We start from the raw sequence: 20,416 nt of genomic DNA, 5'->3' as shown, positions 1-20,416 counted from the left end.
TGGTGTATAATGTTAATTGCCTAAACAATTTAGTCTTTTTTTTATTAAAATGTAATTACCATATAACATTAGTTTCAGATGTACAACATAATGAATCAATATTTGTATATATTGTGAAAAGATCACCACAAATCTAGTTAACATCCATCATCACATATAGTTACAATTTTTTTTGTGTGATGAAAAGTGTTTAAGATCTATTCTCTTAGCAACTTCCAAATATACAGTAACACAGCATTAACTATAGAAAGCTTTTGAAAATATTTTGTACTCGTAGAACACCAGTAGATGTTTATGAGATGCAATATATGCTTACATTGAAGTTAGGCAAACTGTGGCCCACAGGCCAATTCCAGCCTACCACCTGTTTTTATAAATGAAGTTTTATTGGACCACAGCCACACCCATTTGTTTAAATATTGTCTATGGCTGCCTTCCTGCTATAAGAGCAGAATTGAGTAGTTGTGACAGAGACCCTATGGCCCATAAAGCCTAAAATTTTTATAGTTCGGCTCTTTACCAAAGCTTGCTGACCTCTGCTTAAATTGAAGTAAGTAGCACCAAAAAAAAAAAAAAAAAAGTTTGCAAAGATTAATTTTTTTAAAGATTTCTTTATTTATGAGAGAGAGAGAGAGGCAGAGACACAGGCAGAGGGAGAAGCAGGCTCCATGCCGGGAGCCCGACGTGGGACTCGATGCCAGGACTCCAGAATCGTGCCCTGGGCCAAAGGCAGGCGCTAAACCGCTGAGCCACCCAGGGATCCCGCAAAGATTAATTAGATTTTTAAAAGAAACTAAAATGATTTTCAACTTTAAGAAATAGAATATCAGAACCACCTGGAGAGGTTTTTTTTTTTTTTTTTGAACACAGGTGTACTCCATTTCTTTCAGCCCTCCAAAGTTAATACATCCATTAGTAAGAGAGTGTATGTGTATAGTGGTAGAGTTCGGAGACACATTGGTTTGAGAATCTTCTCAAATTATTCTGATTCATAAATGTATCTTTTCCTCCATTAAGGACATTGTTTGTTTGTTTTTTAACAGAACTGTAAAAAGTAGTAAAAACCCGAATTTATTAATAACAAAGAACAAATAAGTTGAAAGAAGGCAAGGCACATAATATATATCAACCATCATCAGAATGCATATGTCAATGTAACACACAGTGATGCTACCCACCAATATTCATACTGAAATAGCGTTTTGTAAAGTTTTTTCTAAGGGTGATAGTTTAAATATTGTTAGTAAAACTATCATGTTTTTATACTGAAATGTTGATTAATATTTTTTTAATTCAACAAATTCAGTCATGGTGCTTTAGAATAAACTATCCTAGCCAAAGCCTGTACTTTGCTCACATGGCATTTCCTCCAACATTTATATGGAATTTTTCAGATGCAGAGATTATTTTATGCTTCTGTTAGTAGTTTTGCCAGCTTGAAGTTAGCCAGTGGTAGTAGTTCTTGGGTAGAGGGGACTCTCAAGTGATTTTTCTTTGCAGATTCATCAATGAGTTTTACTTTTATATGTTGTGTAAAAACAAAAATTCTTTAGTGAATAAGTCTGAGCATTTGGAATGCTTGTGTCTTCAAATTGCTAAGTGGAACTGTAAGTGGGAGAAATTCTTATGATCTTGTATTATAAATACTATATTAGCACAAATCTGCATCATAAGCACTAAATCTCAGGAACTTTGTTTTTGTTTCATTCCCTCTTATTTTCACAGAACTTCATAGCCACAGAAGTACTCAAGTTGTTTAGTCTTAAAAAGGAGCCAAACCACAAAACAGATTGGCAGAAAATGATGAAATTTGGAAGAAAGAAAAGAGACCGAGTGGATCATATCCTGGTCAGTGTATATAACTGAAATATTTTTTATTTTGACAGTCTCTTCTAAAATCAGAATGTGATTAGATTCTAAAAAGAAAGAGAAGAGGTGGCTGGGTGGCTCAGTTAAGTATCCTCCTCCTGGTTTCAACTCAGGTCATAATCTCACAATTGTAGGATCGAGCCCACCCACATCAGGCTCTGTGCTCCGTGCAGAATCTGCTTCAGATTCTCTGTTCTTCACGTTCTATCTGTGTCTCTCAGATAGATAAATGAAGTCTTTTAAAAGAGGGGAAATATAATTGCTTTTAAGTCTATGATAGTAAAGCCTTAAATCTTTCATTTGCTGCATTTCTGCCCCTCAGTTTTAGGACTTGCTTTCTTTTGAACTTGATAGATGAATATTTAACTTAACAGTATTTTGTGGGTGTGGAGAATTTGAGAAAAAGTTGAGTGGATGCAAAGTTAAAGGTACTAAATTAAAAATAGAGACCAATAAAGATTCTGGGGCCAGATGGCCTGAGTTTATTTATTTTCTTATTTTTTTTATTTTTATTTTTTTGATGGCCTGAGTTTAAATACATGTTCTGCCACTTACCTGATGTGTAATCTTGGACAAATTGTCTAACCTCTTTATGTCTCATTTCCCTGTCTGCAGCCTACCAATACAGTTATTAAGAGAATTAAATGAGTATTTATATATGTGTGTATAGAAGAATTCCCTGTATATAACTCAATAAAAAACTAGTTGTTACTATTTTGCCATTATTATTATTATTATCCAGAGCTTTAGCTGGATAAGATTTATTCCATTTTGCAGTATATTTCTCTAGCACTAGAAAAATGTTTATCAAGGTGCCTGGGTACTCAGTTGGTTAAGCATCTGACTTTGATCTCAGCTTAGGTCTTGATCTCAGAATCATGAGTTCAAGCCCCACATAGGGCTCCATGCTGGGCAGGGAGCCTACTTTTAAAAAAAAGAATATTTATCACACCAAAAAAAGAAAGAAAAAAAAAAGGTCTTTTATTCTTTTCTCTCTTCCCTAAAAGAATGTTAAGTAGTAGCAAACTTTAGGAAATGCATTACTTGATTCAGGTTTATCTCTAAACATTTTAATTCTGAACTTTCAGTCTTGTTTATATTTATATTCATATGATGAAAAACAAGTTTAATCCTTAATCAGTTTTCCCCAAGTATATGTCTTCCCATTGCTTCATTTGCTCAGTAACAACTATACTAGATAAACATTTATTTAATAGCTTGCCATTCTTTTTCATGCCTTTTTTCATGCATGAAAAGAACACACTATAAAACACAGTAATTATATGAGGTAGGAAGGAGTCATGTTATTCTGTTTTATAAATGAGGAAGTTTAAACTCAAAGATATTAAGTGACTTGCCCAGCAAATGAGAGCCAAGATTTTAACCAACTAGTTGTTCATAGATCTTTGCATCTCAAGAATGTGAACTTGTTCTCATATTTCAATAGTGGCTTAAAGTTTGAGTTATTATTAATTTCCAAGATGTTGCTTCCAGCACTTCTGTAGTAATTAAAGAAGAAAGCATGTCACGGGCGCCTGGGTAGTTTGGTTGCTTAAGCATCTGCTTTCAGCCCAGATCATGATCTTGGGGTCCTGAGTTGGAGCCCTGCATGATGCTCCCTGCTCATGCTCTCTGTCACTCTCTCAAATAAATAATTTTTTAAAAAAGATTTTATTTATTTGAGATGAAGAGCACAAGCGGGGGTGAGGAGGGGCAGAGGGAGAAGGAGTAGCAGATTCTCTGCTGAGCATGGATCCCAGCCCAGGTCTCCATCCCAGAACCCCAGGAGCATGACCTGAGCTGAAGGCAGAGGCTTCAACTGAGCCACCCAGGTGCCCCTCAAATAAATAAAATCTTAAAAAAAAAAAAAAAGAAGAAGAAGAAAGCATGTCAAGAAGCATTCATTTATCCTTCTATCAGTTAACTTGATAACATCCTCTACCATCATCTCAGTGTAAACATTTGAATCAAGAACTGTACTAATTAAGGGCTGATGTGACAGTAGTAAGCAAGACAGGTATAGATCTTGTCTTCGTGGATTTACAGTTTGCTGTCAAAAACTAGCCATTTGATATATAATTTACACAAGTGTGTAATTCTAAATTAAACAATAAAAATAAAGGAATACAGAGCTGTTGTAAAAGCATAAACCAAAGGAAACTGATCTGATGAGGATGGTCAAGGCAGGCTTCCCTGAGGAGGTGACATTTGAGCTGAGATCTTAAGGATGAGTAAGCATTGCCTGAGTTCTAAGATAGAAGAGCATTTCAGGGGGAGCAAACCACATTTGCCAAGACCTGAAATAAGGAGGAGCATGGATTTGATCTTAAATGTTAGTGGTTGGAAGTGGCATAAGATAAAACTTGGAGGGGTAGGATCTGCATCCTCCAGTACTTTGTAAGCCATGTTAAGGCTTTTGGATTTTATGATGAAAACAAGCTTAAGCTAGAGAAACTATAAGACCAGATTGGCAGTTTTAAAAATGCTAGGTGAGTGGGACACCTGGGTTAAGCATCTGACTCTTGATTTCAGTTCAGGTCATGATCTCAGAGTTGTAGGATTGAGCTCCCCACTCAGCAGACAGTCTGCTTAAGATTCTCTCTCCCTCTCCCTTTGCTCCCCTAAAAATAAAAATAAATCTATCTTTTAGTTGTGTATTATTCTAAATATGTATGTGTATGTATGTATATACTGGGAGAATTCTTTAAAAGAACCAAGTGTGTGGAGGAAGAAAAACCAGGTAGAAGGATATTAGCCTATACAGCACAGGTGGCTGTTGTTTATTAAAGCAAAACTTCTTAGATAAGTTTATCTTGAGCACATGTCAAAGCAAATGAGGAAACTAGCATAGTGTGCCAGTTCAAAAGGACACAGAAAGTGAAGACTTACTATATCCAGCTTCCAGCTAGTTACAGACAGCTTTTACTTCACAAGTATATAAAAATGTCATCTTAATAGTTCAAGGATTAAATATATTGGAGGGAGAGGCAACAATTTGGAAGCATCCTCAGACTTGAATTATTAATCCGAAATGACAAGTAATATATCTCACAAGTGAAGAGTAAGCAGATTGGTTTGTGGCCCTTTATTAGATGTACCAAAAAACAAGAAACTGTCCTTGGACAGCAAAGGCTTTCAACAGTGCCATATAGGATCACTTACATAGAAACATCTGTCTCTCCAGCAGTTCTCAGAAAAGTCTCAAATAGCAAACAAAAATTTCTTTAGCTAGTATAAGATTATTATAACTTTGTTGAAGGTGACATCTGTGTATAACAATTCAAGAGATTTAGGAGTTGGGAAACAGTAACAATATATATTATGTGTATGTCCCCTTTGCTGGTCATAAAATACTTTTCACTTTGCTACAGAGAGATATAATTTGTTTCATGAGTTCACTCTATTTTTCTCCCACTCTTCTGAATGTGTAGCTAAATGGTACTGCTAGCTTCTTGAGTTAATTATTAAGAGATGCTTAATAAACTCCTCTCCCACAATTATTTAGCCAACCTGGCATTTGGAGATTCTAATGCTTTTTGCACTCAATATTTTTTTAAAGATATATTTATTTATTTTGGTGGGGGGGGCAAGAATGGGGGAGGGCCACAGGCAGAGGGAGAGAGAAATTTAAGCAGACTCCATGATGAGTGCGGAGCCCATCTCAAGACTAGATCTCATGACCCTGAGCCAGGAGCCATTTAACTGTGCCACACAGGTGCCCCTCAAAACAACAATTTTTTATAACACTCATATGAACCAGAAGTTCTTCCCTTAGTACAAAAGAAAAATCGTGTTTATTATAAAATAATCATGCTCATTTTAGAGAATTTACAAAATATTGATAAAAGAAAATCATAATAATCTCAGCATCTAGATAACTCCTAATATTGTGATGTATATAGACTTGGAGTCCTTTTATACAAGGAATTTTTTTAAACAAATGAGATCATTGTCTCTTTTTTTGTGATCTGATTCTTTTTACTTAATAAAATGAACATTTTTTATTTTCACTAAATGTTCCTCTATTTTATATCACTTTTAATAACTTTATGCCATTTTATTTTCCTGGAAATAAGTAATCCACTAAATGGATGTACCATTATTTTAACCAATCAATTTTTTTGTTTTTTTAAACAACAGTGTTGTGATAAATATCTTGCAGTATGAGATTTTTGTACTATTGTCAATAATTTCCTTAGAGTAAACTCCTAAAATAGAATTACTGATTAAAAGTATATGCAGAGGGATCCCTGGGTGGCACAGTGGTTTGGCGCCTGCCTTTGGCCCAGGGCGCGATCCTGGAGACCCGGGATCGAATCCCACGTCGGGCTCCCGGTGCATGGAGCCTGCTTCTCCCTCTGCCTGTGTCTCTGCCTCTCTCTCTCTCTGTGACTATCATAAATAAATAAAAATAAAAATTAAAAAAAAAAGTATATGCAGAATGTTAAGGCTTTCGTATGTGTTAGCAAAGTGTTCTCCAAAAAGGTTGTACCAGTTATACATACTCACCAGCAAGATACAAGAGTTCAGTTTCTCGCCTTTGCCAATACCTAGCTGTTACCAATTTTTAAATCTTTATCAAAAGAATTAGCTCATTTTGCTCTTTATAATTTTATTATTAAATGTGATTAATTTTTACCTGTTTATTAGCTATTCTAAATCTCTTGCATGTTTAATTATTAAATATTAATATTATTAATAGTATATAATGTATTATATATTAACATTCTTAAATATTCCAAAATTACAAAAAAGAACAGATAATGGTATAGAACCCCTTCCTCCTCTTCCACTGAGTCCAGTTTCCACCGTCCTAAAGTATGAACTCATAATCTCATTAACTTAATGTAAGCTCTGTCTTTGTCTGCAAATGTCTTTATTCCAGCTCTTACTCTTGAATTATAGTTTACTTAAGTATTGAATTCTAAGATGATAGTTCTTTTACTTCAGCAATTTGAAGGTATTCTTTTATTGTAATCTGACCTCTCTTGTTGGTCTTGAGAAATCTGCTGACAGTCCTTTATGGGGAATCTTTTCTTGTTAGTTTCTATTGAAGGTTATGTGTGTGGTGTTTGTGTGTTCATTTTATAATTTCTCTGGATATGTCTAGATGTGGATTTCATTTTATTTTTCCTGCTTTGGACTCGCTGTACTTATTAAATCTGTGGATTCAGGGGGGATCCCTGGGTGGCTTGGCGGTTTGGCGCCTGCCTTTGGCCCAGGGCACGGTCCTGGAGTCCTGGAATCGAGTCCCACGTCGGGCTCCTGGCATGGAGCCTGCTTCTCCCTCTGCCTGTGTGTGTGTGTGTGTGTGTCTCTCTCTCTCTCTCTCTCTCTCTCTCTCTCTCTGTGTCTACCATAAATAAATAAATCTTTAAAAAAAATAAATCTGTGGATTCATATCTTTACCCAATTCTGGAAAATTCTCAGCTATTGTCTCTTAGAATATTGCTTCTCCTCAAGTCTCCATTTCCCTGTGGCACTTCTCTGGACAAGTTCTCTTTCATGGCTCTTAATTCTTCCCCTAATTAGATGAAACACTTGCTGCTCTTTTAAGTTCCTATTTGTTCTAGTACTTAAGATTTTCCTCTTTTCTCAAGATTTCTTTGTGCATTGCAAGTAGTTTTTGTTACATTTTATCCAATATATCTGTGTTTATATGAGAACTTTTTTGCATTATCTTACTCTCCTGTTTTTACTCTGTCAGTCTTGCCATCTAGTGGTGGTGGTGGTGTGGTGTTTTAATGCACTCCAGGAGTTTTTCAAATTTTATTTCTAAATAAGATTTGGATATTATAATTTTTTTAAAAGATTTATTTGTCAGAGAGAGAGAACACTAGCAAGGGGAGCGGCAGACAGAGGGAGAAGCAGGCTCCCCACCGAGCAAGGAGCCCGATGCGGGACTTGATCCCAGGACCCTGGGATCATGACTTGAGCTGAAGGCAGATGCTTAATGACTGAGCCGCTCAGGTGTCCCTGGATATTATAATTTAAAAGAGCAGGAGAAGACAATGGTTAATATTTTGGTCAGCCCAACACTATAGATAAAATGAAGCCATCTGTTCTTATAAAATTGATGGGTATTATTGTTTTTCTAGAATTTTGACTATTGGTAATTTTGCTTAGGATCTTTAGTTTTTAAAGGTCCTGAAACTTCCTGAGCCTCATTTAATATTTTTGGATATAACGAACCCCCAAATACTTCCATGGATGTTAGTGAGAAAATATGGCTTAGCAGTTAAGAGCAAGATCTGTGGAATCAGACCTCTTACAAGGTTCCAAACTTGTCTCTACCACTTACTAACAATGTGACTTTGGGTAAGTTACCTCTGTGCATCTCAGTCTCCCCATTTGTCGAGTGGCAGCCTCATAGAGTTGTTGTAATGACCAAATGAGAGACTCTATGTGCTAAGTGGCATATAAGAAGCTCTCAAAAGTATGAAGTTATTAATATAATAATTTTTATTGATTTATAATCATTTTCTTACTTGATCCCCACCCTTCCTGTCTGCAAACAGCAGAGTCTAAATTATGTCAATTAGAATATGGGTCAGAAATTTGACTTAGTGCTATGAAATATAGAACTATGAAGATTTTTGGCTTTTCCATCTTTTTATTAAAAATGTACATGCCCTGGGACGCCTGGGTGGCTCAGTGGTTGAGCGACCGCCTTCGGCGCAGGGCATGATCCTGAGATCCGGGATCAAGTCCCACATTGGGCTCCTTGTGGGGAGCCTGCTTCTCCCTCTGTGTTTCTGCCTGTCTCTCTGTGCCTCTCATAAATAAATAAAATCCTTTAAAAAAAATGTACATGCCCTTCAGCTATGGTGGTTTAAATCTGCCACCTATGCTTGATTATTGAGGATAAAGATATTTTGACTCAGAACAAGCACACGCTGTCACCTTTGCCTAAAGATCCTAACAATACTAGTAGATTTAATTCCCAGAATGTTGTGGCTCCATCTTTCTATATTAGATCATATAATGTGTCAGCCATATTGTCAGGTTTTTCAGTACAATTTTCTGCCAGTTCAGTATTTTCTTTCATCATGCTGGTTTGTCACCACGCAGTCCAGTGTGATTAAAAAAAAAAAAAAAAAAGATTATTATTAGCACAGAATTAAATCATGTGAAAACAGTTTAATTAGAAAAGGGACTCTGATGTGTATATGCATAAGCACTGTGCTTCACAACAGTTAAGAAAGAACTAGACAAAACTATTCACCTATTTGCCTATTGAATTATTGAAAAGGATCCACTGAACTCCCAGGGGCACCTTTAGCCAGTTCAAATTAACCCAATCAGTTATTTCTTATACACCTGCTATGTACTAAGCATAGTACTCTAGACCCTGGGAATGCATTAATGAACAAATCAGACGAAATGCAAGGAGCTTTCATTCTAGTGAGGGAGACAGATACACAAGAAAAATAAGGTAAATATATAGATGCAATAAGGGAATATTGGGGGTTGCAGTTTTAGATAGGATGTCTGGGGAAGGTCTTGCTGAGAGATGACATTTGCTTAAAGGACTGAGGGAAAGACAGCCAAGCACTCACCCAGGGGAAGAACATTCTGGAAAAGATACATTGGGCCTGGGGAAGGTCTTGCTGAGAGATGACATTTGCTTAAAGGACTGAGGGAAAGACAGCCAAGCACTCACCCAGGGGAAGAACATTCTGGAAAAGATACATTGGGCCTTGATTACTAGGGGAAGGTCACTGGGTGTGGAGCAGAGTGAAAGGGGTCAGAAATAGTAGGAGATGATGTTCCAAAGGTATTGGCGTGTGCGCGTTTGTGTGTGTGTGTGTGTGTGTGTGTGTGTGTGTGTGTGTGTACGTACGTGTACAGACGGCCAGATCATGTAGGGTCTAATAGGCCCTTATAAAGACTTGAGGTTTTACTCTGAATAAGATCAGCAGACATTTAACAATTGAGAGGAAGAGTGATATGATGTACATTTTAACAGGATCACTATGGCTGCTGTGTTGAGGATAGATTGAAGAAATGGTAGCAAAGATGGGAGCAAGGAGACCAGTAGGATATTGTGATAATCCAGGCAAGTGATAATAATGGCCAGATTGAGGTGGTGAGAAGTCAGATTCTAGACATATTTTCAAAATAGAACAGCAGAACTGCTGATATATTGGATATGGCATATAAAAGAAAGAATGATATTAAGAATAATTCCATTGGATTGCTGGGAGCAACTGGAAGGATAGAATTGCCATTTGCTTATTTGAGAAAGATTGAGAGGAGCGGGTTAGGAAGGAATATCAGGAATTCTGTTTGAACATGCTAAATTTGAGGTGTCTGATAAACATTCAGATGGAGATACTGAATAGGCAATTGGATATATCTGTCTGGAGCTCAGGCAAGAGACTTAGCCTGGAGATAGGAATTTGGGAGTCCTGGACATAGCGATGGCAGGCAGAGCCATGAGGCCAAGAGAGTGCAAACTAATAGAGAGGGGAGGTCCAACAACTGATTCCGGACACACTCCAATGTTTCAAGCATTCAGAAGATGAGGAAGAACCAACAAAGGAGACTAGAAAGGAGCAGCCAAAGAAGTAGGAGAAACCCAAGAGAGTATGGGGTCCTGGAAGCCAGGTGAAAGTGTTTCCAGGAGGAGGGAGGAATCAACTGCATGGAATACAGCTAACTGGTCAAGTAAAATAAGAACTGAGGATTTACCATGGGATTTAGCAATGTGGAGGTCTTTACTATCTTACATTAATATAAATAATCCGGGTGGCATGCCTGAGGTCAGCACTGGATTTCAGTAAGTTTCAAAAGAGAATAAGAGATTAGTGAGAGCAAAAGTGGACATTTCAAAGGAGTTTTTCTAGTAAAGTGAAAGATGGAGAGGGACATGGTACAAGAGAAGGTTCTTGTAGCTTGAAAGAAATAATGCTGAGAGGAAAAGTTCACTAGAGAAAATGTGATGATGCAGAGGAGCAAGGAGAGGCTGTAGGAGCAGGGTCCCTGTGGTGGCACAGGCGGCATCCACACTGTGGAGAGGTGCCCTCAAATGGAACCTTAGCGCTTATAATTTGAGAAACTATTGTATTAAACCTTTCATAATAAACAGTTGCTTCCTCCATACAAAAATGTATAATTTAGGGGCGCCTGAGTGGCTCAGTCGGTTAAACATCTGACTGATCTTAGCTCAGGTCTTGATCTCAGGGTCGTGAGTTCAAGCCCTGCATTGGGCTCCGCATTGGGTGTGGAGTCTACTTAAAAAAAGAAAGAAAGTGTATAATTTAGCTGTCATTGCTCAGACCAGGAAGGTCCCTAATCAGTCAACTGTACATCTGTCTGTGGCATTATTTGAGGTGAGTAAAACACAAAGAATGTTTTTTTAGGCAGAAAGGCCTCCATTAGCCAAAAAAAGAAATCTTTCAGCTGCAGTTCACATTCACTGTCCCTTTACCACTTCACAAGGACATTGATGAATTTGTATCTTAGGTTAGCTAGAAATATGATGAGCTATTTTTAGCAATGCATTCTCAAAGTAGATGTGATGTGGAATGAATGACAAATTAGACCAACTTTTGTATGTCCTTTATACACAGTAGGCTTGGAGAATCTCTCTACTGTAGGTAGAATTGCACTTAAAATGACAAATCCTGTAGTGAAAGCCCCTAGCTAATGATTGAATCTCCTTCACAGCTTAAAATCTGATGAAATACTAGCTAGATAGCTCCTGAGTTTCTACTTACTGTTGATGAGTGCTTTCTCCTAGAAAGCCTGAAAAGTTTTTCATATAATGAATTATAATTTACTTCACTCGCTTTTGGGTTTTATATGACAATTTTCATTCTTCCTGCATGCCTTTGAGACAGCTGTCATGTTGTACCTGAGTCCCTCCCTGTTAAATGTGGGTATCCTCTCCCCTTGTCTGATAGTGTTTTTAAGTTCCTTTAACATTTTCAGTTTTACCTCTTTTTCAGTTTCCCTCTTTAGACACCATACTCGCAATTAGCCATATAATATTTTGTGTATTGATTAATTAGTACAGTCATATAATCTCCGTTTTCTATTAATCCAGTTTATAATCACATTTATTTTTAACATCATTCTCATGAGACTCACAAAAACTTAGGAAAACCCCAAAACCAAAGGCTCAACCTGTGCCTTTGTAGTTATTCTAGGGGCCCAAATACAGGATTTTATTCTCTTATTCCATCATCTTGTTGAATTTGGCCCTTTGTTCCAAGCTACCAATACATTTTCAAGTACATTCTTCCAAAGTAGTTCTGTTTTTCGACCTCATGTTACCTCTAAAATTCATCCACGCCATTACCAAAAATGATGAACTGGACACAATCCAAAGACAGCCTTTTAGCACTCACTAAAAAACCCACATGCCAGATATTTATTTAACATTCTATTTGCACTGTCCTTGTCACTGGGAAATTAAAAATGAAAAATCTTGAGGAGCTCATAGCCTAGTAGGAGAACAGATACATAGAGTACAATTTCGCCAAATAATGAAATATGAGCAAGATAGATGAGGGCAGAGGAAAAAGCTCCTGAGTTGTTCAGGTGGAAACATCCTTGCAGGTTGGTAGTTGTTTTGTCCTTTAATCAAAAAGACACAAATCCATTTAATTGACCTGTTTCTGTTTCCTCATCTTATTCACAAGGATATAGTGAAAGACCCTGCCATATGCTTGCTGAAATCTGGCCATATTTTATTTCCCACCTTTCTCTTTTCCACTAGCCTTATACCCTGTCAAAATAAAAGAAAATGGAGTTATTAGACTGACTTTTTAATGTAATTTAATTAACTTATATAGTATATATTAACTTGCCATATATGCCTAATACATGTGTAGGAGGAGGGGAAATGTGTAATAAAATAGAAGAGGCTCTAAAAGGGAGCCTCTTTCCAGAAGGAAAAAAAATGGAGGCAGATCTGCAGGCTCTGAGATTCCTTGGTTGCCATGTTGAAGTTCAAAGTTGTGCTTTGTGCTTTTGGATGGCCACAGGAAAATGGAAAGCATGATGTTGGTCGTCACCATCTGAAAGGGAAGTGGTTCTTGCTCTGAGGAGGAGCAAGGCTTTTGCTAAATCTGACACAGTGCTGTGGGGGCTTATCGTCTCTGTGCTGAGATAGCAGATCATGTCCTGAGCATATATTCTACTGTAAGGCCACAGATGATTTCATCAGGACCGTGCCTCCTAAATTTTGTCACCAGGGAGGGAATTGCTCAAAGAAAAGGTTTAATATTAAAGGCTGAAAAACTTAGAAAAAAGAAAGCTGTACAACTTTGTTTGGACAAAATTCATGGGAGATAGGAAATCTTTTGTGGGGGCACACCTGTTAGCTCTCCCAGAACATGGTTTTCCCTCAACACTGGTTTGAGAAGTGTTGCCTCAGGCTGTTGTTTTTACAGCATCCTTCATGAGAAGAATACCAGCTCCTTGGTATGTGAATAATATTTCTTACACATCAATACAAAATGATGCTTTGATGAAATATAGGAAACTCTGAATTAAACAAGTTTCTTTACTGATGGACTTCTTTTTAATAAGCTAATGTACAATGTGAACCTCCCAGAGGGAGTTTTCTAAAACTTATTTGACTTTTTGGTGGCAGATCTGTTCATGGATCATAAATTAGGGAACAGATGAAATGGATATTTTGCAAATCCTTCAAACACCCTCCTCAAAGAGAGAGAACGTGACAGCCACTGTGTCATATATTTGTCAGCCCTAACCAAGGTCATAGATTGGGAAAGGCTCTTCTTCCTTCATGTGCTCTCAAACTCCAAGGCGATATGGTCTCTCTCTCCTGAGAGTCTTCTTGGTTGCTCATAACAGGAACCAGAGTACAAGTTCCTGTTTTCACGTGCTCTACCTTTTTTGAGATGAAGTTATCATGGCAAGTCAGGCGTTTGTGGTCGCATGACTTTTTCACCAAGTTAAGACTTCTGGTTAGAGGACCCCATCACTGCGGTTGACTTCACTGAATTCCTCACTAGATTGGGGTTTACAGTCCACTTTCTCCACCTGGCCTCCATGCCACACACAGTATCATTGCATACTATTAAGTCTCATATGTTTCTTTTCTGAGTATTTTTTTTTTTTAAGATTTTATTTGTTTATTTGACAGAGAGAGAGAACACAAGGAGGGGGAGTGGATGACAGAGGGAGAGAGAGAAGCAGGCTCCCAGCAGAACAGAGAGGCCGATGCGGGACTTGATCCCAGCACCCTGGTATCATGACCTGAGCTGAAGGCAACCGCTTAACCAGCTGAGCCACCCAAGTGCCCATGAGAAGTCTTTAAAAATTATAAACAAGCAAAAAATCTTGGACATTTAGTTCTAATTTGATTAGTTTGGGTTTACCTTAGGAATTTCAAAACCGTAAAATGTAATTAATATTATAATAACATTGTATGGGGACAAATGCGAGCACAGCATAATATATGGAGTTGTTGAATCATTATGTTGTACACTTGAAACAAATATAACATTGTGTGTCAACTATGCTTCAATTTTTTAAAAAAGCAAGTATTACATAACTGATACGTTTCAAAATGATTTATTTTAGAGTGAGAGAAAGGGGACAGAGGGAGAAGTTGAGAGAGAATCCCAAGCAGACCTCCTGCTGAGTGTGGAACCTGACACAGGGCTCCATCCCATGACTCTGAGATCATGACCCAAGCCAAAATCAAGAGCCAGTTAGTCAACCAACCGAGCCACCCAGGCACCCCACATGACTGATTTTTAAAATAAACTTAAGCAGGGATCCCTGGGTGGCACAGCGGTTTAGCGCCTGCCTTTGGCCCAGGGCGCGATCCCAGAGATCCAGGATCGAATCCCACGTCAGGCTCCCAGTGCATGGAGCCTGCTTCTCCCTCTGCCTCTCTCTCTCTCTCTGTGTGACTATCATAAATAAATAAATAATTTAAAAAATAAAAAATTAAACTTAAGCAATAATATATTTTAAAAATAATATTAAACTTCACTTATTTATAATACTCTAGAATCACATTCAGTATTTTCTTTGGATATATGTATTTTATAAGTGTAAATCCATATATCTAATAATTTACATTCTTCTCTTCCCCTTAAATCCTTATACACATTCACTTATGTTGTCATAGAAAACATACTTGTAATTCTTAATATCTATAAAATCCTGGAATACTGTCAAATTCCATTTTGACAGATTTGAAGCCATTTCGACAGTTTTGAAGGCACTTTTATTTGGCAGTTGAGGTTTTTCAAACTTACAACTTTTAAAGGAGTATTGATATCATCATATAAACAGCCTTTTTCTCTGACTAACTTCCTTGAGCTGTATTCTCATGGATGGGAATATAATTAATATGAATATATAATAGCAGTACAATTAACTTTCTAGCTTTTATGTGACAGTGACTTTTTAACCCTTCTGTTCTCTAAATTCTAGGTCCAGGAGCTCCACGAAGAGGAGGCACAGTGGGTGAACTATGATGAGGATGAGTTGTGTGTGAAGATGCAGCTAGCTGATGGGATCTTTGAGACCTTGATCAGAGATACTATTGATGTTCTGAATCAGATCAGTGAAAAACAGGGGAGAATGCTACTTGTGTGACATCTTGCAAATAAATCGAACACTGAGTGCTAACATGAGTCCTGGGCCTTTCTGCCTCCTGATACACACCCCATCTCCATCATAGCAAGAGCGCTTCCGGACTTGTTACCTTTTCTTAAAGACTACTGGTTTGGAGTTCATGGGACAATGCGATATATCTGGTATGACAGCCTTTGCCTTTAGAGACTGTCCACTGGATTAGTTGGTTATTTTCAGTGGGCAGGGTTGCACTCCTGATGTTGACACACAGTATAATCCTACACCTCTTGTTAACACCCCTACTGGGTCTCAGCTGTGGGCTGAAAACACCAGACTGACCTCTTAGCTTAGACTAGGCTATTACTTTGTTGAGGCTGAAGTCAGGCAGGAGAGGTATATAGAATTCTGCATCTTACCAATTTTGAAATGTGATCCTGGTCTTACACCGTGAAAGTCATAAATGGACATTATAGTCTCTAAACAGTATTAAACCCCTAACCACTTCTACATAGGCAAGTCTAATAACGTGTGCCTATTTCACATTCTGGAATTCATTTCATTTCTTTTTGAAGATCATTTTCTTCCATTATTGCAGTTGAGCAGCACCAAGTGGACTGTCGAGTTCACAGAAATCCATGGTAGCCTTGCTTTCTGAGCACCATCTAAAGAATTTTAAACCTTTGCATTATTTTGAGTTTTCTCTGTGTGGGCATGAAAACAAAGAATGCCCCCACTGAAGACGGGGCTCAAAGGACTGATGCAGGGCTGGGTCTTCTCCCCCTTCTTCTCTCCCTGCACTTTTCTTACTCCTTCTGAACCTCTACCAGCTGCTCCTAGAATCACAGATCCTCAGGACCATCTCAGGCATCCAGGCATGGCAAAAGTGGAAATAATTCATTTTGGCCTTCAAACTTTCAACTCCCATCTCTCCCCCAAGAAGTCAGAGACGCTGTTACTTGAATGATTTAGGAAATGAGTGTGTGCACCAAAGACAAAAAGATATTGTCTATCGTTCATGTGCTTGTTTTGCGCTATGGAACATTTTTAAATTTATTCTGAGATAAATTATTAAGTTGAAAATGTGTGTCCCCATTCAGAAGTGAGAGATTCTTCTTGTAATAGTTAAACTTCTGTCTTGAAGTTTCTGTGGTTCATAGTCTTTGCACAGGAAATCTACGGTTTTAAGAAACCCATACACATATCGAAGAAGGCAATTTAATTCAATGAAAAGAAGATGAGCTTTTCCAAGATCACCTGCAATAGCAGGAATGGAATAAGATGATTAAAGACACCGTAAAATTCAGTTCTGCCTCTCTTGCAGCATTGCTTCTCACAACTATTACCTGTACCTGAAAAAATATATATATATAGACGCCAGCTGCTACATTAGAGCATACGTGATGCTCTCCAGGACCTCAGTACCCTGCCTTCTTGACTGATTTCTCTTAATCAGTCCTGCCCTTCTTCAAGTAATCCAGAAGAATGTGGATAATCTTAGGCGTGAATGTAAATGCCTTAATATTGAAGGTCCTGATTAGAAGCATGATATAAGACACCCACTGGATTCATATTTACAAATATCCCGGAATGTTAATAGCTTCAAAATATGTTAGAAAAACCCCAAAGATGGTATAATCTTTAAGTGTGCACGTTCGTTCATTTCTGCATCTTTCCTCCCAACCTGCCTTTGCGTCTCAGATGTTTCACTATGCACACTTCCATCCCTCCTTGGTTTCATCTTGCCATCATGAGAAACTTAGCGAAATAATCATTGGAATATTTGCATTTTGCACAATGACTGGTATGATAGCTCTTGACAAATAAGGAAAGCACTGAAATGTGGTGATTGGGTCTCGGGAAATGCGCAGATTGATGTATCGCCAGCATTTCTTCTGGGCTTTTGATGTTGAGCTCTAGTCTTGTAGCCATATGAGCAGATCCACTAAGAGAAGCTAGGGTTTCTTGGGGTTATTAACCAGTAGTGTGGAGATAGTGTTTTCACGCTGGCCAAGGAAAAGCAAAGGCCTTTCTTTTTAGTTTGTGTTATTTGGAAGACAGAAAAACATCTTGTCTACACCCTTTGGCTGTTTGTAGGATTACATTGTCCTTAGGATACTGAAACTTTACAGCTGCTATAAATTTTTTATAAGTGAATATGAAAATAATATAATAGGAATATAGGTTGTTTTTCTACATTCTCATTATTTGGACCTAAATCAATTTTTAATAAGAAAGTTAATCTTTACTCTTTATGACATTATGATTCCAGAAAAGGAAAAAAATAGTTAAGTGTGTGGAGTCAGCTATCCGGACTTGGGGTTCTGTGGTGAGGATGCGGCCGGGACCATGTGTTGGCCCCCCTCGTGCACTCCCGCTGTCTCCACTGTCTTCAGAATCCCAGGCTCCAGATGAGAGGCAGCAATCAATCCGTCTTACTCCTTGTTAGAAATGGTTGTCCGTAGTTTGGTAGCAGAAAACAGAGGAATCTATAAGTAGCAGATTTCTTATTATTTTAACTATTGGATATAATTGAAAGGTGTTTATTGTTAGCATTAGAATTGGTGACTATGGATACCCAGCCACTCGTTCCATATTGGGATCTTTTTAATCAAGCTCTGCCTCTTAATCAAGAATCTAAATATTCCCTCTTTATAATCTTTGTTCCTTCTCCCCATGCTCCAATCCTCTTTCACTCTTTATTCATAATTCCTCTAAGAAAAAGATCTTTGCATCAGCAGTAATATCTTTTAGAATAGCACTATCAGAATTTAGTAGTAAACCAACATAGAGGCTTCAGATTTAGTTCTGAGTCCAAAATAATTTGTGCTATCCAGGGTTCTGAACTCTGGGTTACAAGTACAGGGTATAGATTCCCTCTTCAGGTCTAAACAGGAATTTTTATTCTAGGGAAAAGTGGGAAGAGCTCAAAAGTAGTTAATAAGGAAGGTAATTGGTTTTTCTTTTACCCAAAAGAAAAGAAAATTCCTTCTGTGACTACAGGTCTCTGAGAAATTATCTTTCAAAAGAGATTTCATTGCTCATAAGAGTGTTGTGGCCTATTGATAAAAACAATTTTGTTCACTTTCTTGTCTTGAAAAAAAGTGGCCTTAGCTTTTTGCAATACTTGAATAAAGTGTGTCCTCGCACAGCATTAGAGACTCATAACTTTTCTGCAAGAAGTTCAAACTTACATCTTCTTTTACTACCTTAAGAATACTAGTGAAGAAAACATTAATTCAAAGAGCAAATGATAGAAACTACAATGATGTTTAATGCAAATTGTAGGAATTTACATGTTTACAAATCATCTTGAACTGGTTGTGCAGCAATTCAATAAAATATCTTTGTATTATAAAATGTGAAGAAAACAATGTAAACTGATGTAAAGGAGGTACTGTCATTTTAATTAACCTATGTTTAATAGCTTTTCCTTCCGGACTTTGCAAAGCCTTCTTGGGAAACACATTGCAAAGCATTCTCTGGGAGGCCTGGCCTCCGTGTGTGTACTGTACTGTGCAGACATGAAAAACAAACCCGTTTACTGTGTACGTGTAAATAGCCTGGGCTTCAGGCCATTTTCAGCCAATAGTCACATCCAGTGCAGCTTTGCACAGAAGACTTGGGGTGTGGTTTGTAAGTATGATCTGTAAAATAAGTGGGATGAATTCCCATGTATACCTGTGTAAATAGATTTGTTAACTGAAATGTACTTTAAGAAAAGATAAAATCTGTAAATAAACTGATTTATAAATTAATTTTGTGTCACATTGTCTGTTTTTTCAGCTTTTGAGCTGAGATCAGAGAGCCAGTCCCTGTGAAGTTGCGTATTGGATAGAGCATGTGTGCTCGGGCCGCGGGGGAAGGCGCGCTGTGCGTAGGAGCTGTTCCCATGGTTTCTAAACGTCATTGCCGCATATGTCTGAGCAGCCTGGGCTCTCATCACTCGTGTGTACCATCCTCGAGCACACCTGCATGTTCTGAGCACTGTGTCGAGTTCTGGGGCAGAGGCAACAGAGATGGTCCCTGAGCTCATGGAGTTGGAAGTCTAATGAAAGAGTCCTCAGAAAAGAATTTCAAAAACAATACATAACAAATCTCAGTTCTGCAAATGAAGGACACACAGGGTTTGAGGCTATATGATAATAAGAACCCAACGGGTGGGGATGGGTTAGAGAAGGGCTCCCTGGTAAATTAGAACTTGGTGTTCTATGGGCTTCTTCCCTGTAATTCATGGCAAACATCTTTTCTCCCAGATGACTTGAATTCTGAGCACCCTTGCAAGATAACATACAGAAAAGTCGCAATTAAGTGGGCCACAAAAGAGCGCAACCATCTGATGACTATGTGTGGAGGCTATAATTTATTTCTAGAAATACAAGCTTGGAGAAGAATGGAGCTAGAGGGGATCCCTGGGTGGCGCAGCGGTTTGGCGCCTGCCTTTGGCCCAGGGCGCGATCCTGGAGACCCGGGATCGAATCCCACGTCGGGCTCCCGGTGCATGGAGCCCGCTTCTCCCTCTGCCTGTGTCTCTGCCTCTCTCTCTCTGTGTGACTATCATAAATAAATTTAAAAAAATTAAAAAAAAATGGAGCTAGAGATCTAGAATAATAAAAGAATTTCCAAGATGGAAATGTATGGCATTCAGGGTAATGAATCCTCTCTGGCCCAACAGATTAGAAGTAACCACCACGGTCTTGCCTGAATTCCTCTAGGAGCCTCCTGATGACCATCCCTGCTGTGCCTTCAATCCCTACACAGCCAAGAACATTAAAGGAATTCTCAGAAGAGGACTGGCCCCAAACTGCAGATTCTAAGAAATCCTTCTGACTCGTAGACGAGCTGTATATGTGCCCACTATGTGCCACATACTGTGGTGCTAAGTAGACACAGTAGTAATGACAGGTTGAATGGGGAGAAAACCCCCCAGATATCTTTATCCTTGACTCCAAATATGTGAAAATGGCAGATAGTGCTGGTA

The 20,416-nt window shown here is 38.2% G+C and overlaps 1 protein-coding gene across 4 annotated transcripts in view; it reads left to right on the top strand.

Moving 5' to 3' along the window:
- The window catches only part of CEP350 (centrosomal protein 350), a 151,298-nt gene extending 132,105 nt beyond the window's left edge, over window positions 1-19,193 (top strand). For all 4 annotated transcript variants that reach the window (XM_041756348.1, XM_041756359.1, XM_041756369.1 and 1 more), the window contains 2 exons: window positions 1,726-1,848; window positions 15,295-19,193. In XM_041756348.1, coding sequence (XP_041612282.1) covers window positions 1,726-1,848; window positions 15,295-15,459 — 288 coding nt within the window. In that variant the 3' untranslated portion in view covers window positions 15,460-19,193. The remainder of the gene's footprint in view (window positions 1-1,725; window positions 1,849-15,294) is intronic.
- Window positions 19,194-20,416: the final 1,223 nt, after the last annotated feature.

This window comes from Vulpes lagopus, chromosome 1 (assembly GCF_018345385.1).
Source record: "Vulpes lagopus strain Blue_001 chromosome 1, ASM1834538v1, whole genome shotgun sequence".
Lineage (NCBI taxonomy): Eukaryota > Metazoa > Chordata > Mammalia > Carnivora > Canidae > Vulpes > Vulpes lagopus.
Note: the sequence above shows the minus strand (reverse complement) of the source record. Positions and strands in the feature narration are given on the sequence as shown.